At 47.5% G+C, this 27,697-nt stretch overlaps 1 protein-coding gene across 1 annotated transcript in view; it reads right to left on the bottom strand.

The window, feature by feature from the left end:
- RIMS4 (regulating synaptic membrane exocytosis 4) overlaps positions 1 to 15,850 on the bottom strand; it is a gene marked incomplete at its 5' end in the record, with an annotated part of 47,968 nt that extends 32,118 nt beyond the window's left edge. Inside the window, one exon of the mRNA XM_081149474.1 lies at positions 15,754 to 15,850. Coding sequence (XP_081005600.1) covers positions 15,754 to 15,850 — 97 coding nt within the window. The remainder of the gene's footprint in view (positions 1 to 15,753) is intronic.
- Positions 15,851 to 27,697: the final 11,847 nt, after the last annotated feature.

Here is a 27,697-nt window from a genome sequence, read left to right as displayed (position 1 = left end):
GTCACCAGGTTGGGAGGAAAGAGAACCTACAAATTCTCCCTGCCACCGTTCAGAAGCAGCCTGGGCTATTTATAGCTCACAAGCCTTCTGCTTCTTGCATTTAAATGCAGGGCCAGGCATGGAATAAAATCCTGGGTAGGTCTGTCAGTTTCAAAATGTATTTTTTTTTTTACAAGAACAGGAGAAGAAAGCAGGGAGGAAAATGAAGTATGGCTATCAGGGTGAGCTGCCTTGTGCCATCCCTGGGCCTGCCTTGGCAAGTCTGTGATCTACAGACAGATCGTACGCAGCTCCAGACCTGATCCTAGAAATTAGTGTCCCTATGGAGACCAGCCTGTGAAGGTCCTTTTAAGGTGATTTTTAAATAGTGGCTTCAGTTTACAAAACAGTATCACAACATGACCCTGCCTTGGTTTAAACATGCATTCCTACACACATGTGCACACACACACGTGCATGCACACACAACTGAAAAGAAATGGCCCCAATGATTAAATATTCTGCTTTTGGATTACAGAACTAGAGTCACTTTTCTTTGCATTTTCCCAAAATTTCCACCTTGCGTACACACAGCATAGACTGAGGACATTAGACACAAGGAAACTGGCTCTGCCAGTTGCTGGTGTTCGACCTTCGGGGAGTTCCTTAATTTCCTCATCTATAAAATGGGAGCAGCAAGAGGACCTTCCTTGGAGGTTCACTCTGAGGACTATACAAGGTCACATGCATAAAATCTTAGCACAGCATCTGAAACATGTATGTGTGCAGGAAATGCCTGCTAGTACAACCCTGCAAATGTTTGCAACTTGTGAAAGCATAATATTGTTCTAAAAAATTAAAACAATAGTGACTCTCCCACTCCTGGTATAGGCCATAGCCTGGGAGGGCTCAGAGTCCTGGGTTCCACATCCGACCTGGGTGAAAATGCACCAAATGACCCTTCCTTCCCCCTTTAATCTCCCTTTTCTAACTCTGAAAAGGATGGTGGTGGATGACACAGCTCTGGTCTTCAAGAAGGGTCGGGTCCTAGGCATGGCACAAGGGCCTTTTCTAAGTCACTCATGCATCTTTCCTGGTCCCACTTCCTCCCTGTGCCTATTTCCTAATGCACCTACCTTGTCCGCATGAAGCATAAATAAAACTACAGAACACCCAGGAGACTGAAGCACCTTTCCCAGGTCCAGCCTGGTAAACAGCTTTTCCTCTTCAAAGCTGTACTCAGCACCCCCTGCCCAACTGGTCACCCAGTTATCTGCTCTGCCTATCTTCCTCCTCGGCTGAAGGAGGTCCCCATCCTCTCCTGCATCATTACCTTCGCCACCCTGCCCATAAGAACAGGGCTCAGTAAGTATGTTAACTGCATAAAGAATGCTTTTAAAAATGATTAAGGGCAGTACAAAGCAGTGGTCAGGCTAACAGACTCAATACCAGCAGGCCTGTGTTTGACCTTACTACTGAATGGCCCTGGGCCAAAAATGAGTCTATCATCTCTGAGCCTCAGTCTCCTTGTCTGTACAATAGATATGACAATTATACTCCCCTCATATTCTGTTGTTTCAATAGAATAACCCAGGTAAAGTGCTCAGAGTACCTGGCATGAATAAAACATAAAATAGACATTAACTATCATGATGAGTATGATTATTAAAAGTGTAGCATGTGATAGACAAATGGGTGAAGATGTGGTATACATATATAGGGTATCCCGAAAAATGCATACACACTTTAACAGCTGATAACTCACTTAGTTTTCACTCCTTTACAGGTTTAACTGATTTGAAATAGTGGGTGAAGCCAGACTAAGCTTTGAACAAAGAAAATTTACCCTAAAGGGCCACTAGACTTTTTTATGGGGATATATAAAAGATAAGTTTATGGTACAAAACCAGCAACAGTCAATGAATTGAGGGCATACAATACTGAATGAACAAAATGATTCTTAATGTTTGTGATTCCATTGCTTCACGTTAGCAGCAGCACTTGGACCAGAATGGTCATCAGTTTGAAAACAGGCATTAACCAAAAAAATTATTCATTTCTGTTGAGTCTTTTAAATTTTGAAAATGAACCATATGTTAATAAACACTGACTTTATAATCATTCAAAGTGCATATATATTCTTTTAGGAGACCCTGTATATAATGGAATATTAGCCATAAAAAAGAATGAAATCTTGCCATTTTTGACAACATAGAAGAACCAAGAGGGCATTATGTTGTGTAAAATAAGTCAGACAGAAAAAAACAAATACTATATGATTTCACTTACATGTGAAATCTAAAAAACAATAAACAAACAAAACAAAACAGAAAGTGTAGGATGACTTCATGATTATGTCGAGATCCTGGAGCCTCAGCACTTTCCCTTCTGGTCTTGCCCATGGCTCCTCTCTGGTTCAGGTCGATGGGGCCCTGTGAACTACTGATATTGAACAGGTTGCTACCTGTACAAAGGTGCCCAATTGACGGTAGTCACAGGGCTGAAACCTAGCCTGTTTTCACTTGCCAAGCTATATACCCCATTGGCACTAGAGGAAAGTGAGCCTTTTTCTAATTTATCTTCCTAGAGAAGGTACCTCTTTTTAAAAATATGCTTTTATTGATTTTTAAAGAGAGAAGAAGGGAGAGGGGGAGAAAGAGAAACATCAGTGTGAGAGAGAAACATCAACCGGCTGCCGCCTGCAAGCCCCTACAGAGAATGGAGCCAGCGACGTAGGCATGTGCCCAGATAAGGAATGGAACCGGGAATCAAACTGGCAAACTCTTGGTGCACAATGCTCAACCAACTGAGCCACACCGGCCAGGGCCAGAAGGTACTATGTTTAATTTAATCACCCAGGATGGAGGTTAGAGGTAGAAGTCTCTTCCTCTAACTTTCACAAAGGTGCCATGCAAACCATGTGTCTGCACAGGGCCCAGGACATGGGACCATGAGGAGAAGGGCCATCCCTGGATTGTCTCGCTCTCAGTTCAAAGGATGATGTAGGACCCAGGGCAACTGAGGACCTCGTACTTATTCTAAATATTTAAAAGTTATAAATCAGGCTATTAAATAAAATATGTCTTACCCTTCCACTTTGACAAATATGCCTTCATAATGACCTTGAAGGCCAGGACAAGTTCAAATTTAGAATCCTCAGAGTTCTATAGCTGAATAAGGAGAAGGGAGCTGGCCCTCAGCTGAAGCCTGCCCCTTCCCTTCATCATCCTCTCCCCACTCCTACACCTCCTACACCCCACATATCAGGGGCCCACTCTGCACATCTGTTTCATCCTCACTTCCACAAACTGCCACTTTGGGGCCACCTATCAGGACATCAGCCATGGACAAAGTCCACCCCAGACGGACCTAGAAAAAGTGGTCTGAAGAGACCCCAGAAGCTGACTCAGAGCCCTTTGGACAGGGAATTCTGGGGTCCCACATACCCAGAAAACAGCCTGAAAAGAGGGTACAGGGTGGGCATATCCCCATTTGCCCCAGTCAGGAAGGCTGGAGAGCAACCCAACAGTGACCCCAAATCAGGGCCTTTCTTCCCAGTCTAAAAGCAGCAATGATGCATGGTTCTCTACCACTCCCCAAACAGGTCATGAGAAAACTCACAAGAGTCTGACATGAATCAATTCTTTTGGAGACTGTGGCCCAATTTTTACCAAACCCTTTCACCAACCAACAGATTTGCCACCCACTTAGGGGTGAGGTGAGCATGAGGCCTCTCTCACCTTTCTTCCTTAGGAAGGCCCAGATTTAGGGGTTTAAATTTCCTGGGCAGCCCCAGGCATCCCTAGCCCCAGTTCCACTCTGAGCCCCTTCTGGGGCTGGAGACATACAGACCTTTTTCCCAATTCCCAGCCAGGATTAGGGTCACGAACGATCCTGCAAGCCTAACCTTTAATTAAAGAGTGGTTTTCCTTTATTTTTTTAATTTAATTTTTTAAGACATTGACATTCACCTCTGGAGAGAAATTATGGGTTTCAAGAGTTCTTGAAAAAGAGTTTCATTCCAGAAATGTAAGGCTGGCATTTTAAATTTGGTTCTTATTACTGCTGGAAAGTACTAGAATGAAGATTATAAATTTAATAATGTAACACGGCAGGAACTGGCCTGGCCTCATCTCCAGGAGAGTCATTAGTTTCTGCCTTCGAACTGGCACTTCCCAGCCTCTGTGCATCACCGGACCAGCCTGGTGACACACTCCTGACTTTTTCGTGCCTTGTGCTCTGGCCCACGCAGCCAGTCCAGACACCAGATCATCATCATCACCGTGGTCTGTGGATTCAATGCTGGAATGGTCAGAGTCATTTGGGGACAGTCACTGTAACTAAAGGGAGCCATCCTTGGAACTCTTGGCTCCATTCTTCCCGCCTGCAGCCAAAGAGATATTGGAAGACCCCAGATCTGAATCTGTCACTTTGCTGCTAAAAACCCAACAGGGGCTCCACTGTCCTCAAGCTCAAGTCCAAGAATCTTGACTTTAAAGACCTAGTATGATTCGGTCTTGCTATTTCCCCAACTACATGCTCCTTTCCCTAGGCTTTCAAAACATTGTGTGTCCACCACAGGACCTCTGCACAGCTACTAATAATAATTAAATTAATAGAGCACTACCTGTGTGCATGGCACTGCCTTCACCCCTGCCCTGTGAGGTAGGCAGCATAGCCCGGTGGTTAAGCTCAGACTGATAGTCAGACAGCTGGGTTTGAATCCTGCCTCTGACCCATACTGGCTGTGTAATCTTGGGCACTGAACATAACCTCTCTGTGCCAGTTTCCTCATCCGTAAACAGGGACAGTGACAGTACCTGCCTCACAGAGCAGTTGTGAGGCTTGAATGAGTTAGTGGAGGTGAAGTGTCAGACCGTGATGGGCACCATACGTTAATCATCATTATGCCCACTTTACAGTGAGAAAAACAGAAGCACCAAGTGATTAAACAGTGTGGTTAAGGTCACACAAGTATCAGTGGGAGTGTAGGCTCCAGACTCTGAAGTCCTCAGTTTTCACCATGACACATCCATTGTAAAAAATCTGGAAAATATAAAAAAAAGTACAATCCAGAAAGCAAAAACTACCCAAAATTCTGCCATGCAGAAGCAGTTATGGTTAATATTTCCATTGTGTACATGTGAGTGTGTGTGTGAGAGAGAAGAGGGAAGGGGGAGACAGCCACACAAACTGAGAGAACCCAGGATTCGAACCCTGCCCTCCATAACTGACTCCCAAGCCTATGCTCTCACCATTATGGCATCTGGTCCCACTCCCCTGCCTTCACTTGGCCAACCACTCATCCCTTAGGTCTCAGCCTAGCTGTCCATTCCCCTGCTCCGCCTCCCATCCCCAGACAGGTCAGTTCTCCCAGCTCCATCTTCTCTGGCTCCCTGCAGTTGTCTTACATGACACTCATCACAGCAGTGATCAAATTACTCATTGTTCCTTTGGGTTATCGAATGTCTAACCCCCACCACCACCCAGCAGACTGTAAACTCCATGAGGGCAAAGACTGGGCTCACCTTGGGTTCACCAGCAACTAGAATAGGGCCTGGCCACCAACAACTACTGCAGGAAGAAAGGGGGACGTGGAGTGGGGAGGAGAATGGGAAGGAGAGAGAGGTGTGGGATTCAGCTCCACCTTTTAGCTCCAAACTGTTCCCTGGGTGAAATGTAGACAAGAATCACACAGTCCCTGACCTGGAGTGGCTCACGGTGTGGCAGTGGAAAAGTGACAGAAGCCACACTGTGCAAGTGCTAGAAAGAAAGCAGCACAAAGCGCCATGTGGGCGCCCAGACCACTGCAATTCGTCAAGATTCACAATAAAGTGAACCATAATCTTTTTGCTGGTGGAGGGCCTTCAATTTGTAAAAAAAAACCAAAAAACTGCAACACCTGTGAAGCGCAGTAAGGTGAAGTACAATAAAACGAGGTGTGCCTGTACGTGTTTATTTCTCCCTCAATAGTGGCACCCACCTGATTCCCAGCAGGGCCAGGCTGCCCAGTTTGGGGGTCTCTCTCTCGGTGCTCGGCATACCCAACACGAACTGAGCATAAGTGGCAGCTTCCTGGGTCCGGGTGGTTTGGGTGTAGGTTGGCCTGGGCCTGATGGGCTCGAGAGGCACCTGGTCCAGTCTTGGTGTTGGGCCCAGGAAGATGAAAGATGTTCCTCCAGACATTTACTGAGGAACTAATTGACTCCATTTCAGTCCCCAATTAGTGACACATCCTCCCACCCACTCCCAGGGTGACTCCAGGTGGCATTTTCCAGGGACACCAAGTGCTGGAAACACAGGGTGTGGACTTGAAGTCTCAGGTGCTGACAGGGTCCAGGGTGGCTGCTTGGGACACCTTGAGGGAGAGAAAAAGGCCCCAGCACAGAGTCCAGAAACATGGATTCTACTCCTAACTTGGCCAGAGACCTGCTGTGAGGCTTTGGAAAAACCATGCAATCCCTCCTTGGTCTTGGAGTGAAGATGAGTGGATGACCTCAGAGAGAGCAGAGCCCGGCGTCCAACCCCAGGCGGTATGCTTCCATTATCCCGCCCTTCCTGCACCCAGGAAGTCTACAATAGCAGGAAAGGCAGCAGCCTCCATTTCTTGGATGGATGCCTTCTAATGCTCACACAGTAGGAGTTATTCACTCCATTTTGTGAAGGACAAGGCCGAGGCCCAGAACAGTTACATACCACAGTCAAGAGCCACAGCCAGTACTGGACAGAGACTCAGACCCAGGTTTGAGGCCTCCCAAATCCGTGCTCTTTTGCTACCCAAGTCACCCCTCTCAGAGATTTATTTCCCATCAGTTCAGGATAAGTCCCACCTGGAAGCTACTTGTCAATGCCTTTGTCGTCACACTGTTAAGTTTTACAGGACTAGAGATGAATCTTATCACATCATAAGGTTTTCCCCGCTGCCTCCAAACCAAGCCAAACCTCAGCCTTCCCTAGAAAATTACCAGCGATCCCTTTCTGAAAAATATCTACATATACTGACTCAGTAAACTCCCTGGTAGCATTTCCCAGAATCTTGCCCCTTTACATGGATAACTCCTCGATTCCTCTGATTTACTTCTTCCCAGCAGAGGCTTGTCCTCAAATGAACCTGCTGGTTTTCACACACAGCCCTGCCTTTCCCCAACGTGTCCTGTTCGCTCTGGTAAAAGATGCCAGACCTGAACCCCTCAGGATACCCAGAGCTGTCTGAGTCCTATATCTCACAAAAGGACATTATGGCCTGATGTGTAATTCATGTCTACCCATTTATCATCTCTACAGATGAAGCCTTCCAAAAGGATTCATGAGGTCCCACACATTCAACTCGGTGCAAAGCAGGGCAGCAGCTGAGGCTCATCTGATCTGAGATCATGTGATAAAAACCGGAGTGCCTGAAGACTATACCTGGGTCCTGAATTTGGTGCCCAATGTCCCAGCATCTAAGACACAGGTAGCCAGGAGACATCCCAACTTGAGAAGAAACCTTCATTTCTCTCCAGCTCTTTTCTCTAACCCAGTGGTTCTCAACAGAAGATCCCTGGGTAAGCAGCATCAGTATCAGAATCACTGGGGAACTTGTTAGAAATGGTATTTTCAAATCCCATTCCAAACTGAATGAGATAATCTGGGGGGGAGGGCAGCAATCTGTGTTTTAACGAGCCCCCAAATGATTCTGTCCCATTAAAACTGACAGAAATAACCACAACTGCAGCACCTACCACTAACTGAGCATCTACTATGTGCCCAGCATTACCTCAATCTCATTAATCCTCATAACTGAGGAAACCTTCATTCCACATGCCCGGCTCTGGGCTAGGTATGTTTTGTGCATTATGTCATTTATTCCTCACAATAACCTTTTGAAGAACTTACCATTATCATGCTCCCATTTTACAGGTGAGAAAATTGAGCCCAGAGAGTTGAAGTCACTTGCTCAAGTGCACATGATTTAGAAGTGGCTGAGGCAATATGAAAATTCAGATCTGTTGGATTCCAGAGCCATGTTCTCTCTGTCCCCCCACAGAAGCTCCCCAGGGTCTTTCACAGCTACGTTAGCCTGAGACACTATAAAGCTGGGTCAGGTGAGATTCAAAGAGGGGAGCAGGGCAGGCAGGATGGGCCCTGCCCAGACGTCCACAGTACCATTTCAGCTACAATGTGAAAGGAAGCCACATGGTGCATTTAAATAAACAGCCATCTATGTCTAAGGAACAAAAAAGACAGGGACTCAGGAGGCTTGTTCTCAGCCTCTCTCTGACTTTACCCAGCTTAGGGGAAAGCTTTCCTCCTCCCACTCTGAACCTCAGTTTCCCCACCTGATATCATTATTACCGACTACAACGCTGAATGATCTGCCCCCAGATCCAACCTCGTCTCCCCTCACCTACTCTGTCTAATCATGTGGTCTGCTTTCTGTTCCCTAAACACCCAACTCACACTGACCTTAGGGCCTTTGCTAGTTCCCTCTGCCTGGATCACTCTACCCCCTCAGATTTCCATTGCTATCTCTCTGTCATTTAGGCCTCAACTCAAATGTCACTTCCTCAGTGAGACTTCCCCAACTACCTTACTTAATGTTACCTCCTATCCCATTAACCTGTTTTATTTTCATTCCACTTAACACAATCTAAGATTATTTATTTTTTAATTGCATACCTGTTATTGTCTGTCTCCCTAACCCCAGAACATAACGCTGTGAAAGCAGAAACTGGGTCTGCCTTATTCCCCGATATATCCCCAGCAACCGTTTGGCACTGAGCAGCTAATTAAATATAAGTTGAATGAATGAATACCAAAGGAGAAAACCCAGACTCAGAGGCGAGAGTCCTGGATCCTTAACATATGACCCTGGCAAGCCGGTGTGCCTCTCTGAGCCTCAGTTTCCCTCCTTGCCTAACAAGGGGAATGAATTATATGCTCTCTAAGCATCCTTCCAAGACTGCCAGTCTTGGAAAGCCAGGCCTGGAACCTGCCCAGTTGGTCCATCCAGAGGAAGCAGCCAGCCAGTGTCCCTGCAGCAGCTGCCCCTCTCTACCCCTACGGTGCCCCTGCCCAGCCACGCAGTCTTCTCACCCCCCCTCCCCCATGCAGAAACTGTTAATGAAGTGCGCACTGCTAAATGCAGTTACAATCACGGGGGCTAAGAATAAGACTAAGGCGCTGACATCAGCCTCTCAGTTTCCGAGTGAATCAGAAGGGGTGGGGGGAGGAAGGAGAAGAGGGGAGGGGGCATGGCGCTCTGGAGCTGTCAAGTGGAAATAGCACAGCGTTAAATATAATCTGGCACTGGCCTACATCGGCCTGGAGAGGCAGGTGATGGCTGGTCCCCAGGGCCAGGGCAGACAACTGGATTCTTCAAGGAGGCCAGGCAGGCCCGTGATGGGGATCATCCAGGAAGGCACTCCAGCAGGCTGAGGCAAATTGTAGTGGGATGGTGGACCCTAAAGGGGTGCATCTGAATGTGAACAGGCCCCCACACCACAGCCTTTGTCACTTGCTATTTTGATAGCACAAGTACCGCTCCAGGACTTGCACAGCCCTTTCCCACCTAGAATCTCATTTCATGCCAAGAGGTAGAGGGTGGCCTCTGGAGTCAAGCACATCTGGGTTTGAATCATGACAATGCAACCCCAGAGAATCATTAAATTCCAGGCTGCCCGGCTTTTCCTCATCTGCCAAATGGGTACATTTGGAACAGTAGCTACCTTCTGGCTGCTGTAAGAGTCAGTGAGATCATGGAAAGCATTGAGCACAGCCAAGCAGCCTTTCAATCATTTTATTTTTACAACCCCGAGAGAGGCTCAAACAAGGAGAATTAACCTTTCTTTTTTTTTTTTTGAATAGGGAAACTGAGGTCCCAGAGCCAGAGAAGTCAAATCCAAACCCCAGGGGTTAAACTGGGCTGGGGAGGGAGAGAACTCCAGTGCAGTTGGTTGGTCATTCCAGGTGACTAGCAGGTGGGAATTGGAGCTCTGACAGACAGTGGATCTGATCATAGCCCTGGAAAGGAGGGGCAGGGAACAGATTACAGTGGGAGAGATGTTTGAGCCCTTTTGAGCACATTCTCAAAACTGGCACCTTTCTAACAATTCCTAAAAGCCATGCTGAAGTGATGGTTGTTGAGGCCATAATGAAAAGACACTAGAGGAGGCAAACTAAAAGAAAGGCCCTGAGAAAGGAGAGAAGGTCAGCTGACACGCTCTCCTATATTCTCGCTCTCCTCCACTCCTCTGCTCCCCCCACCCCTCAGCCTTCATCTAGAACTGGCTCTGCCTCTGGGATGGAGGTGGGTGGGGAGTGAGGCAGCATCGTCCTCAAAGAAGACAAGGTGGATGGGCCTCTCCTTCCCCCCTCCCACCAAACAGGACATGGTGGGCCTCTGGCAGCAGCAAAAGCAAGGAAACTGGAGCCATGAGTCTGGCAGCTTTGGGGCAGGGAAGAGGAGATGCCTGAGGGAGAGAGAATTTAAGAAAAGAGCTCTGCCCTGGCTGGGTGGCTCAGTTCGTTGGAGTGTCATCTCGTATACCAAAAGGTTGGGGGTTGGATTCCCAGTCAGGGCACATACCTAGGTTGCAGGTTCAATCCCCGGTTGGGGCACACACAGGAGGCAACTGATTAATGTCTCTCTCACATCAGTTTCCCTCTCTCACTCTTTCTCCTCCTCTCTCTCTAAAAATCAATATAAACAACAGCATCAGGGCAGGTCCTCATGCCAGTGATCTGTGTAATGGGGAAGGGGTGAAATGCCATGTACCTGATTTTTCTGAGCCACTTCTTTCAGGGTAACTGGATTAAGATAAAGTAGTGTGGGTCCATATTCTCACCCCATCCCACAACTTGAACTATGGGAATAATTGCTTCAATTCATCACTGTGCCTCAGTTACCCAAATCTAAAAGAATTCTGCCCAATTCCCAGCACATAAAGGAGATTATGCACTTGGTGGTAAGCTGGGGGAGGAAAGAGGGGGGACAGGAAGTGGCCACCGTCAAGTGCCCCTGACCCCAAAGGATATTTTAAGGCCTACCCCTTACCATTCCCTCTCATCCATCCAGCCCCCCTCTAGGGCTGAAGCACTCTGTTCCCACCATCTCAGGGGGAAGGGGTGGAACAGCAGGACATTTTGTTTCCCAGAAAAAGCTCAGGTCAAATTTCAAGGACAAAAGTTAGCACTTGGTCTGGGAAAGGGAATTCTGCCAAATGGAATAAATGGGGGGGAGGGGGGAACGGGGATTAGAACTCTGCCAAATGGAATAAATGGGAGGGCAGGGATTGGAACTCTGATTGCCCCTGCCAGGATCTGTCTGGCAGGATATGGGTATCTCACCCCACAACCAGGAGAAATAACTCAGACAACCTTCCATTTCCCATCTGTCCACAAAAAAGGGGAGTGAGCTTTGGTACTTTTTGTGGGACCCATCCACCATGTCACCCCACCCACCAGATTTGGCCTAAGCAGAAGAGGGAGGTGCCATAAAGGGCTCTCCAGCCCAGAGATGTTGCCGGAACTGCTAGGAGAGGAACGGGTAGCCAGCCGGTGTTGCCATGGCAACTTCCTCCTGCGCTGGATGGAAGCATCCTATGGGCAAATCAGAGCTGGCTGCTCCAGCTTCTCCGCCCTTCTCATGGGCGGGGGAGAACTGGCCGCCAGAACCACTGGGTCAGACTCAGGAACACCATCCTCAAGTCCAGACCCCAATGTAACAACCCCCTTTGGTATTTGCTGAAAACTGGAGACATCCATGTTCCCCAGCTGTGCCCCAAGGCAGAGTGGCAGGGGTAGGACTGTAGATTTGATGAAAATTAACTGTTCAGGAAGAACAGGGACATGGGGAGCTGGACTGCTCACCTTCTTGTTCTGCATGCAAGTGCCCCAAATCCCCATCTTTAAACCAATTCCAAGAGGGAGGGCCCAACTCTGCCTTAATAGCAGTAACAATGCGATAAAATTAACTTATTAAAAATTATAAAAGCTAACATTTTTGAGAATCAGGTCTTCCTGTTCCCCAAACCCACAGATTCTTTTTTATAGTCATGCTCAGGAACAATTCTTGGTAATAAGACAGATAATAGCTAACAGGTATTGCGAACCTACCTGGTGCCAGGTACTGACTGTATTAAGCCCTTTGCACAGCACAAATGACTGTATTAAGCCCTTTGCACAGCACAAACAGCATAATAATCAAAAGCACAGATGGCTGAGTCAGACTGTTCAAGTTCAAATCCTAACTCCCTCACTTCCAGGTTGAGTGACCTTGAACAAATACTCTCTCTGTGCCTCAGTTTTCTCACCTGCAAATGGCGATATTAAATGTTAATTTTATAGGGTTGCTATGAGGAAAGAATTAAAATTGTATATTTAAAGTGCCTAGGAGGATGCTAGTCAAAGGTAATCATTTTTTAAATGTTGACCTTATGTGGTCCATGCTATTATTTTCTTTCTTATACAGATGAGAAAACCAAGGTCCTGTGTCTAACACCTCTCCACCTCCCCTCCCCAATTACAAACCCAGTGCCAGCAAGGCTGAGTGATGGAGACACAAACACAAAAATGTCCCCAAGTACAGCTCTCCCTAAAACTCAGCATCTTTGTGAAAAGGAGAAAAAGCAGCATAAGAAAGGAGTTCTGAGTGTGTAAGGGAAGATGCTCCCTGAGAGGAATTCTAGGAATCTGCAATTACCAGCACCCGGAGCCCCCAGGGTAGCTAGAAAGGGGTGGGAGGAAGGGGCAGCTTCCTTTGCCCACAGAATGTCCAAACCTCCCAAGTCCAAGACAGGAAAATGCTCTGGCCCAGTTAAGGCTAATGAAATAGTCTCCTCTTCATACGGTTTCTCAGGAAACCAGCTAAAGGGTGGCATGTAAGCCCTGAGGAAGGCTGTGGCTCGATCTAGTTGATGGAAAAGGTGCCTTCAACAGGAGTCAGAAGCAGCAAAAAGGGGAGGCACCTAGATGAGCCAGAGGCCCTTCAGGACACACTTCTGAGCCATTAAGGGACCCTGGGGAGGGAATGGAGAAGAGGAAGATGGAGTGAAGCTGGTTCTGACCGCCTTCCTCCTGAAGCAGTCTCTGACCAGTATCTGAGAGATTTTTCAAGCAGCTTTTAGAAATTAGTTCAGAGCGATGCTGTTCTAAAAGAATAACTCCAAAAGGCTTTTTTTAGGAGAAAATTAATGACTTTGAGGAGAACAAGAGAAATTAAGCACCAAGGCAATGCTCCCTACTTCCGATTTTCACCAGACACTCATTAGTCTTCCGGAAATGAAACTTGACTTTCTCCCTCCCCCTCCCAAACTCCAAGCATCCCTTAAGATGAACAGACAGAGAGCATGAGATGCCCAAACCAAACTCTTGGCTGTCAGCCACTCCCTGGGGCCTCCTCACCTGGGAACCATTTTCTACACAGAGAGATTTTGGCTCTTTAAAAATCTTTCAGAGAGAGGGCTAGTGTTTTACTGGAAAGAGAACCTGATTTTAGGCTCAGCTCTGTGTCTGCCTCACTGGGTGACCTTGGGTTTTACACACACACATACTGGGGCTTGTCTATCATACACATATATACATTCTCTCTCTCCCACTCCCACCCCCTCTCTCTCGTTCATTTGAGGGCAAAAAGAAAAAGGTTGGATAAGATGATTTCTAGGTTTTTTCCAAGTGAAAAACTTAAGAATTTGAAGAAACCCACTGGAAAAAACATCAGGTGGACCTTTAAAAAATCTCTAATATTACACAAAGTTACCTATTCTGACTTGAGTGAAACTAGAGCAAGTCACCTGCAACCAGCAGTAATCACCAAAGCATCTGACCCATGACATGAAGCATGACTTCGGAGAAAAACCTAATTGTCCCTGCCACGGATACTCCTGCAAACCCATGCTCTTGCCCAGCCTGGCTCTTGAAACCCAAGGGGCCTATTGAACTTCAGGAGAGTCCCTGTCCATCAAGTCAGAGGTGGGGGAGCCTAGGCTGGTGGGGCTCCTTTCCCCAGCCCCAATACTCACCTGATTTCTTCTCTCTGATTTTGCTCCAATGGAGGCCACTGCATTAGAGAGCCCCTCCATTCCTCCTCACCTTGCCTTGTCCAGAATAAGACAACTTCCCTCAGCTACATCAAGGGGGAAGTTAGCCCTTTAGCCTCAGTTATCTTTCTGTAAAATGGTGACTCTGTAAAACGGCTCTGCAGTAACCATCTTCACCCCACCCCCATCTCTAGGTCAACAGCAAGACAGGTCTGCCAAGGGTCTGCCTCAAACACTCCCATTCATTCACTTAGCCAACAAATTCTTCTGGAAAACCTTCTCCCCTCTTCTCCACCTGCCTCCTACTCCAACAAGAAGATGTGAGTCTCCATCACCCAGGGCTCCATCCCATGGTTTATCAGATAACACGTTGACCACACAAGGATCCCTACAGGCAGGGAGTCTTAAGCAGGGCCCATGAACTCCCTAAAACTACAGACAAAATTTTGTGGATGTGCACATGTGGGGTTTTTTTTTGTGTGTTTTTTATAAAGATAGTCCATTTTTTCATCAGGTTCTCAAAAGTGTCCATGAAGCCATTTTGCTCCTCTCCACCACATACACCCCTCTTGCCTTTTGTCCCCTGACTGAATTTAAATACTCTCAGATTTTCAGCCTGAAAAACACTTTAACTCCACACTTGTGTCTGAGGCATTGTCATCCCATTTTTCAGATGAGGATATTGAGGCTAGTGGTGGCACGACTTGCCCAAGGTCACAGCTAATTAGCACAGGAGCAAGACTGGAACCTGATTCTGACTCCCAACTGGCACTCTTTGGGGAACTCTCACCCAAGCCCTCTAGCTACCCTACCTGTTGGTGAATTCGCTTCCACGGGGCAAAACCTGATCCAGAGCCCTTATGTTCCCTCTGCCTGGTCGCAGGACCCCAAAGAGCAGGTGTCCCTACATTTCCCGGCCCCTCCGGCTCTGGCTGTGGCTGCGGGCCGGCCAGGGAGCCAGAGGTTAGGGCCGCTGGATGGCGCCCAGGTTCAGCCCATCCAGAAGGGCTTCTCCAGGAACGAGAGCGCCCGGGGTGAGGGGCACGCTCCAGGGGGCGCGCAGGTGCGGAGCTGGCGCCGCCCCACGCCTCCCTCCGGAACCAGCGGGCTGGGAAGGAGAGGATAGGCCGTCGTCCGGCCAGTTCCCCCACTCCAACCCCGGGGTCCACTCCAGTCTGATAAGAACCAGGAGCCCAGGGGCCCCACCTCTAGGAGAAGCGAAAGAGAGGCAAACAGGGTGCTAAAGGCCTTGGCCGCAGGGCAGGGGGTCTAGGGCAGGGAGCCTCTGGATGCAGCCAAGACAAAGATGGAGAGTTAAGGTCTGCGCGCCTCCTCCAATGGCGGGGGCGGGGAGAGGGACGGGGGCGCGTCGGCGCCCCAGGGGTGAGGCAGCCGAAGCCCCGTGATTTAAGGAGCGGGTACACACAAGAGGTTCGGGAAGGGTGGTAGGTCCGATGCAGGGACAAGACAGGAGGCGCCAGAAGGCGCAGGTGAGTAGGGAGAGCTGGGTCCAGGCGACCTAAAGGGCCCACCTGCGGGAAAGGGGTGAATGCAGAGGATGCAGGGGTCCCTAGGGGGCGACGGGAGGCTAGAAGACACCGCCTCCTAGAGACCCCGGGGCCCCGTGGGTGGGGAAGGAGACCCTGGGGCGCACCCCGAGCGGAGCTGGGGGTGGGGAGGAGAAAGAAGCCACCCCTAAGGGCGCACCGGGTCCGGGAGGGGGCCTCCGGCTTGGGCCCCCGGGCGGCGCGCTTACCCGCGTCCTCGTCGTCGAAGGAGTTCATGCACGGGAAGTAGATGGCGAGCGCCTCGAAGGAGGCTGACAGGCTGAGGCGGCTCTGCGAGCGCTCCATGCCCGCGCCGGCGCCGGGCGCCTCGGCCGCGGCGGCGGCGGGCGGCTTGGGCAGCTTGGCCGCCCCATTCTTGACGCGGAGTACGGCGCGCGGCGTGGTGGCGGCGGCGCGGGGCCAGGCCGGGGCTCCGCGGCGGGCTGGCGGGCGCGGCGGGCCGGCGGGCGGGCCGGGCGCTGGCGGGGTGCGGAGCCCGAGGCGCGCTGTGCTCGCGGCGGCGGTGGCGGAGCTGCGGGCGGCGGCGGCGGCGGCGCAGCGCACTCTGGCCCGCGGCGCCCCCCGCCGGCCGCGCGGGGCGGGCTCGGAGCCGCCGCCGCAGCCAATGGGCGCCGCCCGGGGGAGGGGGCGCGGGGCGCCGGGGCGTGGGAGCCGGGAGCGCGCGGGAGGGGCCTGCTCGCCTCCCCAGCCTGGCAGGTGTGCCGAAGGGAGGAGCGTGCCAGGCTGTTTGGGACCCGGTCCCTTGGCCGTGCCCCAACCCCACACGCTGCCCTCAGACTGGCCCTGATGCAGGCATCCAGTCCCTCGCCGAGACAGGCCTCACCCAGGGACACAGACCCACTCAGACGGGACACACTCTAGGGACCCGCACGCATCACCCTTAGATTCACACAGGAACCCGCGGAGGAGCTCCAACAGGCACCCACTCTGTTGCATTCACCCTGCAAAATACACCACAGCCACCCTCAGACTCGTACGCACACCTGAGAGAGTCACCCAGACTTACTCCTAGGGACACTTGCCAAACCAGCCACAGACAGACTCCAGACACCCAGAGACCCACACAGTTAGATACACCCAGAGACCCTCAGACTCTCACACCGATCCACACAGGGAGATACACCCATGGACACACAGACTCACATCCAGAGACTTGCAGACACACACAGAGCGACAAGCATGGACACCCTTGGCCACACAGTGAGACCCTCAGATCTCACACAAACCCACAGAGACATTCAGATGGGCACACGCACTCTCATGCACCCCCACTACTCACAGATACCCTAGAATTCACACACATGGGCACCCATAGACTCAGATGACACTCTCAGACCTACACACAGAGATACTCCGCCCCCCTCCCCCACCCCCCAGCAATGGCTCCCTCAGTACTGATTCACACATGCACACAAACATTGGCAGACACTGTGAGACTCACAGTCACCCTTAGACACAGACCCTCAGAGAGAGACACTCAGACACACTTCAGTGGGCACACAGATGCTCACACTGAGACACGGCCGCACACAGCCACTCCCAGTGACAGATACATTCTGATGCACAGACTCACAACGAAACACACTCCACCAAGCTCACAAGCTCACACAGACACTCCCACATATACACTTTCAGGGACTGACACACACAGGCTCAAACACTCAGAGCCCCGGATATTAACACAATCAAACAGAAACTGGAACTCCATTCCCTGGCCTTGACCAGGACCCGAGGTCCCCATCCAGTCAGGCCCTAGATGCCTAAAACCTCTGTCAGCTGGGTTGACACCCTCTCTATGAAGCAGCCTGGTGAGATGATAAGATTCCGGAGTTTCAGTCCCAACTGTGGCACTCCTGTGTGACCCAGGGCAAAGCCCTTTACCTCAGCTACCTGTTGTTTCCTCATCTGTGCAGTGGCGACAGGACCCTCCATTTTGGATGTTTGCAAGGAGTACGTAAAACAAGTTTCTATTGCTGCATGACAAACTACAAGGCTTAAAAACAACACCTATTTATTAGTTTACAACTCCATCTGTCAGAAGTATGAGCAGGCTCAACTGGGTTCTTTGCTCGGGCCTCACAAGATATCAGCCAGACAGAGCTCTTAGCTGGAGGATCTGGAGAAGAATTCGTTTCCAAACTCACTCAGGTTTTTGGCAGTATTCTGTTCCTTGTGGCTGTAGGACTGAGGCCCCTGTTTCCCTGCTGGCCATTGGCTGGAGTCACTCTCAGCTCCTAGAAGTGGTTCTCTGATATTTGCTCATGGTCTTCTGCATCTTCAAGGTTATCATCAGGATGTCAAACACTTCTTATCCTTTGACTCTCTCTAACTTCCCTTCTGCTTACTTACATGAGAAAACTTTACTTTAAAGCACTCTTGGGATTAAATTAAATCCACCTAGATAATTTCCCTTTGTTGTATAATGTGACATAATCACTGTAGTGATATCTCATGATATCCATAGGTTTCATCCACACTCAAATAGAAGGGTCTTATACCAGGGCCAGAATCTTTGGGGTCATTCTTACAGTTCTGTCTACCACAAGATGTGAAGCACCTAGCACAGTGTCTGGCACAGGTAAATGCTCATGACCCCTCCCCTCTTCCCAGGAACCAGACCTAGCTTGAAAGCAGCCTGGCATGATGATTATGAGTCAATGGTCTTGGTCATTGGCAGCTCCATTCCCCCCACTCACACTGTTCAGGCCATAAATCTTGGACTCATCTCTGATTCCTCTCTTTCTCTCACCTGCCACATTCAATCCATCATCAGTTCCTATCAATTCTACACCCAAAATGTAGCCAGAATCTGACAACTTCTCTCCACCATCCCCCTATTACCACCCTGAGCTAAACTCCTCATCACATCTCACTAGGAGTCTTGCAGCAACCTCCTCTCTGGTCTTCATGCTTCTGCCCTTGACCCCTACAGCTTAGCTGCACCGAGTAGTCAGAGGGGCCCTGTGAAAACTGAAGCCGGAGGCTGCCTCTCATCTGCCCAAAACCCTCCTGTGAGACCCAGGAGGAATGTCTGAGAGAGCAACAATGAGCCAGCTTTTGGAGGTTCAAATTGCAGCTCTTCCACTTCTCAGCTGAGTCCCTGCGGTGGTTTTTAAAACATGTGTGCACATTCTTTGTCCTGTCATTGAGAGGTAAAGTCTGTCTCTTAAACTGGGTCACCCCTGGTGACTGGCTTAAAACCAGTAGAATGCAAAAGAAGTGATATGCAAACTTCTGAAGCTGGGTCAGAAAGTTGCCTGCAGCTTTTTTCTGGCTCACTCAGGTACCCACTCTGTAGAAAGCCAGCCTCCACATAAGAAGCCTGACTACCCTGAGGTGGTTGTGCTGGAGAGGCCACAGTAAGCGCTGCTGACCTCCCAGCCGACGGCCAGCATTAACTAGTAGGTATGTGAGGAAGCGATCTGGGGTGTCCCACTTTGATGCAGCTCCGGCTGACGTCTGATGGCAACTGCATGAGAGACATTCAAGCAAGAACTGCTCAGCTAAGCCTTCCCCCAAATTCCTGACCCACAGGATAAATGGTTGTGGTTTTACACCACTAAGTTTTGGGATAATATTATGTTATAACGGACTAGTAACCTTTAGCAAGTGAATTAACCTCTCTGGGACTCAGTTTTTTTCTATCGTAAAATGGGACATCATTCATTGAGGAATAAATGTGAAGTTCTTAGAATAGCGCCCAAACACAGTAAGGGCTCTGCAAGTGTGAGCTCCTACTAAGGACAGGACAGGCCCATCTGTCAGAGGCAGACGTCCAATGCTGGAGGGATCTGAAAGGTCATCCAACTCCCTCTTCTGGGAGAGAGGGAAACTGAGGCCCAGAAGATGCAGGGGACTGCCTAAAGCTGCATAGCACATTGGGTCAAAGCTGTTGCCAGGACAGAAGCTTCCTGATGTGAGCCAATGTTTTCCCTCTGCACTCAGGTTGCCTGCTCACCTGGCAAGAGTGGCAGAAGGTCCCCGATGTTGACAGTGTGGACAAGGAAAGGCAGCTAATGAAGCAGACTTGGCCTCTGGCCAACAGTATCGGCAGTGGACTCCTGGCGTGATCTCTCCTTTCTTGGTCAGCTCATGCCCACAGTTCCAACAGTAGGGTTTGCACCCATAAGCTTAAATCTCTGATCCCTTGTAAATATGTAATTTCCCCATGGGATATCTAAGTTGTCCACTTAGGGTATGAATAATGTGTTCTAAGAATGAACAAGTTTGGTGGTAGGGATGCTTGAGATGGTGGGTGGGAGAGTGGTAAGCGCTGAAGAGGGAAGGGTGAGAAATCAGAGAGAGGGAGAAGCCAAGGGCTACCCAGCTGGGTGGATTGGAGCTGAAGAATATTGCCTGCCTTCGGTGTGTCTGTTCTTATTTTAGCCGTGTAACCTTGGAGAGGTCCCCTCAGGGCTCTCATAAAAATATGAGTATAGCCTTGGGGTCACTGGTTTGATTCCCGGTCAAAGGCCCGTACCTGGGTTGCAGGTTTGATCCCCTGTCCCAGTTGGGGTGAATGTGGGAGGCAACCAATCTCTGTGTCTTTCTCACATCAATGTCTCTCTCTCTCCCCCTCCCTCCCTTTCACTCTCTCTAAAAATCAATGTAAAAATATATCCTCAGGTGAGGGTTAACAAAAAACAAAGAGTATAATTACCATATGATTTCACTTGTATGTAGAATCTAAAGAACAAAATAAATAACAAACAAAATAGAAACTGACTCATAGATGCAGAGAACAGTCTGATGGTTGCTGATAAGAGTGGGGTTTGGGGGACAGTGGGTGAAACTGTGAATGGATTAAGATGTACAAAGTGGGTGATACAAAATAGCCACAGGATTGTAAAGGACAGCAGAGGGAATATAGTCAGCAATATTGCAATAAGTATGTATGAGGCCAGGTGGGTACTTGAATTATCAGGGGGATCACTTTGTAAATCATACTGTCTAACCACTATGCTATATACCTGAAACTAATATAAAATGATATTGAATATCAACTGTAATAGAAAAATTTAAAACAAATTTTTTAAATACGTATAATTAACTCCCACTTTTGCAAACTCATGGTGAAGATTAGATGTCTGTATAGTGCCTGGCAGTTAATACATTCATTAAATAAAAGTTTTGAATACCACCCTCTGCCAGTCATCGTGCCTGGCACTAAGAACACTGGGATGAATGAAACAGTCTTGGTCTCTGGCTTCATGGACTTTACAGTCCAGCAAAATTAAATAAATAAGTATGCCAACAATCATTTAATGACAACATTTATAATAGTTTCATTATAATAATAATTTTAATTACAATTGTGATAAGTGTCATACAAGATTTATATCTATGTACTTTATAGAGCATGTGTGTGCACCTGCAAGTGCCTCCCCGCATCTAACCTAGCCTGAGGGGACCTAGGAAGGCTTCCCTGAGGAGGTGACATTTAAGCTGAAAATGGTACCTACTGTGTGCCTGGCACTGTTCTTGACCTTGAGGAGATACACGCACGCGCGCGCGCGCGCACACACACACACACACACACACACTAGTGTCACTGCCTTTGCATATGCATTTTAAAATAATTCCTGGGGCTGCTCTGGGAGGAATGTATTGGAGTAAATTCAAAGGGTTGCCTTTCTTTTTCTTTTCGGTAAGTCCTGATTTGAACCAAAAAGCCATTGATTGTTTTTAAAATGGGAAAGGCAGGGAGGCTTTCCATGAGGCCAAGAATGCCCCGTGGAAAGGTGAAGTGGACCCGGTGGGGGACCGCAGGTCCCAAGGCCAGATGGAGGGCTGTGGGACGTGGGTCAGAGGCAACAAGAGCCAAGGCTGAGGAGAGGGCAGGAAGGGCTGAGCCTGAGAAAGTTCCAGAGATAACTTGAGCAGAATTAGAGACAGACTGGACAGGTGAGGATCAGGAAGGAAAAGGAGGGACAGAGACACTGCCAAACTTCGAAGGATCCAGAGGAAACAGCAGATGTGGGTGGTACCCGCCCCCCCTCTTCAGCATCTCTCCTCCAGGATGAAGCACAGAGGAAAGCGGCCCCTAGATTTTGCATTTTTAGCAAGAGCCAGGCCAGTGCCTTTCCAGAGAAAGTAGGAAGTGGCTGGAATGTAGCTAAACCTCACAGGACCCAGTTTGCTGCTTTGTCAGAGAGAGAAAGACTCATCCTGTCTGTCTTCTGTCTGCTGGTATAGGGGTGTGTGTGTGTGCGTGTGTGTGTGTCTGAGTAGATGGGCATTTCTGCATATCTGTATCCTTGTCTGTGAATGACCTTGTCTCTAAGCATGTCCTTGCAAAGTGTGTGTTCTTGTGTTGAGTCCAGTCTGGCTTTAAATGCAACATACAGCCTGGTCTTTGTATGTATTGGGGGGGGATGAGAGAGAAAGGGGGAGACAGAGAGACAGAGATAGAGGGTTTGTCCATTCTCTGTGCACATGACCCACATGTCCCAACCTTTGTGTGTGTCTGCAACTGCTTGAGTGGGTATGTGCTGGTCTCTTCTATCAATAGTGTGTTCTTCTCTGTGTCTGCCTTACCTCTGACTGTATTAGTGTGTACATGTGTGTGTGAGAGAGAGACTGGGTTATGTTGGTTATATTTGTGTTATCAATGTAAGATTTCTGCTCCTAACCATCCTAACCATTAATTTATTCTTCAATCCATCCATCCACCTGCCTACCCACTTATCTCAATTGCACTGACATTTACTAGCTATGTAGTTATCCATCTTAGGCAAATTACTAAATTTCTCTTGTGTCTCAGTGTTCTCATCTATAAAATGGGGATGATACAGGTATCTATCTGATAGGGCTGAGAGTAGGGGTGGGAGAGAATAGTATCTTCATCATCATTGTGGTAGCCAGTATATTTCAGCAAATTCTCATCAACACTTTACTAAGAGCCACCCATCATTGAGCTAGAAGCTGGTAAGGCTCTACCTATAGCAGAGGCCATTAAGTGTTTCTGCCACCACTTTCTTGTGTGACCTTAGCCCTCTCTATACCCATAGGATGGATAGAGCATCCTTGCCCTGCCTCCCCCATGGAGATTCTGAGTACACCTGCACTTCAAAAACTGCAAGGAGCTGTGCAGTTATGTCGCAGGCCAGGGGACATCCCAAAGCCTCAGAATGGCAGGAGCCTGTCTGTCATCTGGAGGGTCAGGCAGAGCTGAGACAAAGCCAGGACCTGGGGCTTAGTCCACTGCTCCCTCTGCTTCCTTCCTATCACTTCCGGCCTGTTTTCCTGGAGGAAAAGCACCTAATGTGCTGGGGGGGGGGGGCAAGCGTGTGGGACATCAGGAAGCAAAGGGGCAGGAACATGCCTCTTCTCCACAAGAGCATCTGCACTTACTATTTGGGGGGCTACCAGTAAAAAAAGAAAGAAAAAAGAATTGTATGGGGGTGTGATTTCTGCCCCAACAAACCGCCACTTTGGACAAGAGACCAGAGAAAGAAGGAACAAAGGGTAGGAAGAGAGAGATTAGAAAAGAAACAGGGACATAGTAACAGAAAGACACAAGAGACAGAGAACAGGACACAGAGGCAGAGACAAGGGAGAGGGAGGTAACTGGAGGCAGAAGACAGAGGGAATGAAGGGAGGCTGTATCACGGACCTGGTTTGGGTCATGGGCCATGTGGGGCAAAGAAAGCCAGACGGTGCAGAGAAGCAGGAGAGAGTGGGAAAGAACCGTAGAGATGAACAGAGAAAATCGCCCCTGGTGCCTATTTCAGTTCCATTTCTTCTCTTTTTCTTTTTTCCCCCATTTCTCCTTGAAGTCATCTGAAACATCCATGGTGGGTTGCTTACCCAAATCCATCTTCCTACCCCTTCCTTGATTTCATTTGGGTAGCTCACCCTCCACTACATAGCCATTCCTCTTGCCGGTGTTTTGTGTATGCATATGACTCAACTCTGACCAATGTGACGGGAGTGAAGTGTGGGGTTCCCTCGCTCTTGCAAAATAGACACTCTAGCCCTGCCTGGGTAGCTCAATTGGTTAGAGCATTGTCCTGATGTGCCAAGGTTGCAGGTTCAATCTCAACTCAGGGCACATATAAGAAGCAACCGGTGAGTGCATAAATAAGTGGAACAACATATCGATGTTTCTTCTCTCTCTCTCATCAATCAATAAAAAGTATTTTGAAAATAAAAGAAAAATAGACAGGTACAGAGAAACATTACCTTTTTTATTGCTGGACACATACTCATTGCAACCAGGAGGGAAGCTAAATTAGGACAAAGCTGAAACACTGTTTGGCAGAGCAGGTAAAAGAAAGAACCCAGATCCTTAATGATGTCACTGAGCCACTGAATTAACCAAGCTTAGAGCTGTCCTACTTAGTGTCTTAATGTACTTGTTAGCATATACATTTCATTATTGCTTAATACATGTGACTTTGGGCTTTTTTGTCACCAAAAGCATCCCAATGGATACACACACCTGATGGTATTTCCTGCCAATGACCTCTTTGACATTCCCCTGCCTCCCTCCAATAAAACCCCCTCTTTGTTTTGTTTCTTGAAACCGAGTAAACGCAGACTCAGCCAGACCCCCTCAAAGACACCTCTAAATGCAGATTTTAATGGCAAGTATCTTTGTGTCTGATTCAGGGAGGAAAGGGGCAGGCAGGGAGGTGGATGCAAGCCTTGTGTTAATGCTATTGTGCTATGTGTTTTATTCTATTACCCCTTTTTATTCAATCAATACTGTCTTTAAGATCTGTGTCAATTTATGCAACTCTTATTTATTTGAACTGCTGTTTAACGTTTGTCTTCATTTTTTTTCAGACTCATGTAACTGGCTGTCCTCACTTTGCTATGATAAACAATGCTGTGATGAATATCTTCGAACCTATCTCTCCATCTTTGCTAGAGTTTCTGTGCAGAAGTGGGATTGCTAGGTGGTAGGATCGCCAGTGTTTTTCAAACTTATTTGACTGCGACTCACAATAAGAAGTATATTTTCCATAATACTCTGCTAGGGCCCCGTCCACACACATAAGTAAAACAAAAGTTTCATGAAATAGCACCCTTCTTACAAGAAAAGCATTCGGATGTGTTTTATTCTATTTAATTCAACTTCCTTTTTAAAGTGTTGCTCACAGCTTACTAAACTGATTTTATAACATATTAGTGGGCCATGACCCACAATTTGAAAAATAATGGATTAGAATATATTCAGTTTGACTGAATATTTTGAAATTTCTCTTCGGCGTGGCTACCCGAATTTACAAGGCGATAAGGTCTCACTTCCCTACGTCCTGGCCAGCACTTGATATTACCTTTTTCCTTTTTGCCAGTCTCATGAATGTTAAGCAGTATGTCACTGTTTTAGTTGTTCTTTCTCTGTTTACTAATAAGTTGAGTTTCTCTTCATATATTTATTTACTACTTGAGTTCCTCTCAGGGCCTTTGCCCATTTTTCTGTTAGGTTGTCAGATTTTGTTTGTTTGTTGATTTATTGCTGAGTTTCCTGTGTAATTTCAATTTTAATCCTTTATTGCTTGTTGTTGCAAATATGCTACAAATACCTTTTCCCAACCTGCCAATCATTCATTAGTTTTGTATGGAATGTCATTTATTGAACAGAAATCCTTCAATCATTTTCTTTATGGTTTGGACTTTTTATATCTTATTTAATAAATGAATATCATAATGATAAAGATATCCTTAATTCAATATCATAAAGACTTGCCTTTTAATATTTTACAGCTTCTTAAACCATCTTTGTGTTCTTTCTCTCTCTCTCTTTATCTTTATTATTATTTTTTTTATCATGGTACTCATTGTTGAGAGAATGGTGAGAGGCATCATTCACTGCTAACATTTTTCTGGTCTTCTCCTCGCACACAGCTGGTAGTCCTGTGAGTTGGCACAGCTTCTCTGGAGGGCAATTTGGCAGACTGTGTTAAAAAAAACACAAAACAAAAAAACCCTAAAGACAAGCATTCTTTTTGATCCAGCAATTCTACTTCTAGGAATTTTTCCTAAGGAAATAATTAGAAGTGAACAGGAAGATGAATAATAAGAGCAGCTTAACATTTTATTTACTGGGTGTCCCCTCCGTGGCAGGCAGTATGCTGCGAGCTTTACACTTCACTCGTTTATCCCTTCCAGCAACACATGAGATGAGTATGATCGAGTCCATTTTCAGGTGGGGAAACTGAGGCTCAAAGAGGTCTTGTAAGTTGCAAAAGTTCAAGCAACTGGTACGTGACAGGCTGGGGCTCGAACCCTGGTCTCTTAAGCTCCAAACCCGTGCTTTGAGCCATCTCTCTAGTCTACCCTATGGAAAACTGTGTGGAAGATGGTGCTCCAAATAACGCTGTTTAAAATAGCAAACATTCAGAAAAAAGCTTCAATATACAAACATTGAGGGGTCATTAAACAAATCACATAGAATCATATGAAAAAATACATAGCCGTGAAAAATAACTTTTGAAAGAATGATGACATGGGGAAATAATCATGATATATTAACTGGAAAAAAACATGACATAAAACAGTTATGTCTCGTTTTAATTTTAAAAAGGCATCTATGCCAAAATTAGGAAAGACTAGTCTATGGTGATCAAGGTTTAGTGGGGGGTTGTTAATTGGGAAGCCTACTGGGAATGTTCTAGATCTGGATCTGGGTTGTGGTTGTGGTCACATCAGTGTATTCAGACATAAAAATCCACCCAGTTGTGTAGTTAAAATTTGTGTGCTTTACATAAGTTTATGTAAGTATATCTCAGTAAAGAAATGCATAGAAAAAGCCCTGGAGAAAAAGACCTGAAAAATGTTAGCAGTGATTGTTGCTAAGTAAAATTTTCATTTTAGTCTTCATACTATTCTGTATTTTCTTTTCTTTCTTTTTTACCGTGAATCTGTATTATCTTCATAATTAGGAAAAATGTCAAGTTCATTACTGGAGGGGAGTGGGAGAGGAAAACACGAACATGAGAGCTGGTCGTAGTCCAGCCATGGAACTCTGGGGGTGGGGGCCGAGCTGTTCAAGGGTCTGCAGTCCTGACCCACCTGAGTCTGGTCTTGCAGGCAGGACTCCACAGTTGCAAGAATAGAGGGAATGGAGGAGAGAAGTCGGTGCCCAGCCCTGCCTGGAAGGAAAAGCTGAAAGGCCCTGAGGTGCCTGGAATGTACTAGAAGCAACAACCTTAAGACAAATTCCTCTGACTTTAAAATCCTGCTGGGCAGGTTTTACACAAAGCCATCCCCGGACAATTCACCCTTCTGCTACCAGTCAGATGTCAGGCTTCCAGGGGGCACATTGGCTGTCAATCAGAAACCATGCCAGGCAGCAGTGAGCCACCTCTGCCTCCTCTCTCTTTCAGGAACAGCTTCTGCCTGGTTAAGGGAAGCAGGTTGGGGCCACCTTGACCCTTTTTTTCCATTTAGAGCCTCATTCCAAGGCAGTGGGGAAATTAGGGAGGTGCAAGGCAGGTTCCTGTGGGTGATTCCTGAGATCCCAGCCTCAGCTCACACCAACAATGAAATCCTGCCAACCAAGAGGTTGCATCAAAAGAAAGAATTCAGGTATAAAGAACCATTGGTATATAAGATTACCTGCAAATATTAAATATAAAACAAGAAAAATATAACTATGAGAATTAGCAGTTCTTTCTTTCTTCCTTACTAAGAAATACCCATTTGATTGGGGCCATCAAATGTGCCTAGTAAAAAAATCCCACATTTCCTAGCTTCTGTTGCAGCTAGGGGTTACAATAACACAGCTATGGCCAATGAGATACAGAGTAAGAATTTTTGGAAAGCTTTTCTTCCTTAATGGAGTCGTTTTCTCTCTCTTCCTTGGTGCATCAAGAACATGATGGCTGGAGTAGCAGCAGCTGTTTTGCAACCATGAGGAAAACTCCAGAAGAATTGCAGAGAACCCAGTCCTGACATCCTTGAGGCACTGAATCAGTGACAGCAACTGCCTGACTCTTCACTACTTGTTTATTTAAACTACTGTTTGCTTAGGTTTCCACAACCCAAAACAATCTTTAACAGGTTCACTCAACAGTGTAACAATATCAGAATAACTTATAAAAACAGGAAGTTTGTGGAGAAGAGATGGTGAAAAGTATAACAGTGCCAATGTTTCATTGCAGGCAAACACCAGCTAAAATT

Source organism: Miniopterus schreibersii, assembly GCF_964146895.1.
Source record: "Miniopterus schreibersii genome assembly, chromosome: 10".
Taxonomy (NCBI): domain Eukaryota; kingdom Metazoa; phylum Chordata; class Mammalia; order Chiroptera; family Miniopteridae; genus Miniopterus; species Miniopterus schreibersii.
The sequence above is the reverse complement of the archived record's forward strand: the minus strand, read 5'-3'. Positions and strand labels throughout refer to the sequence as shown.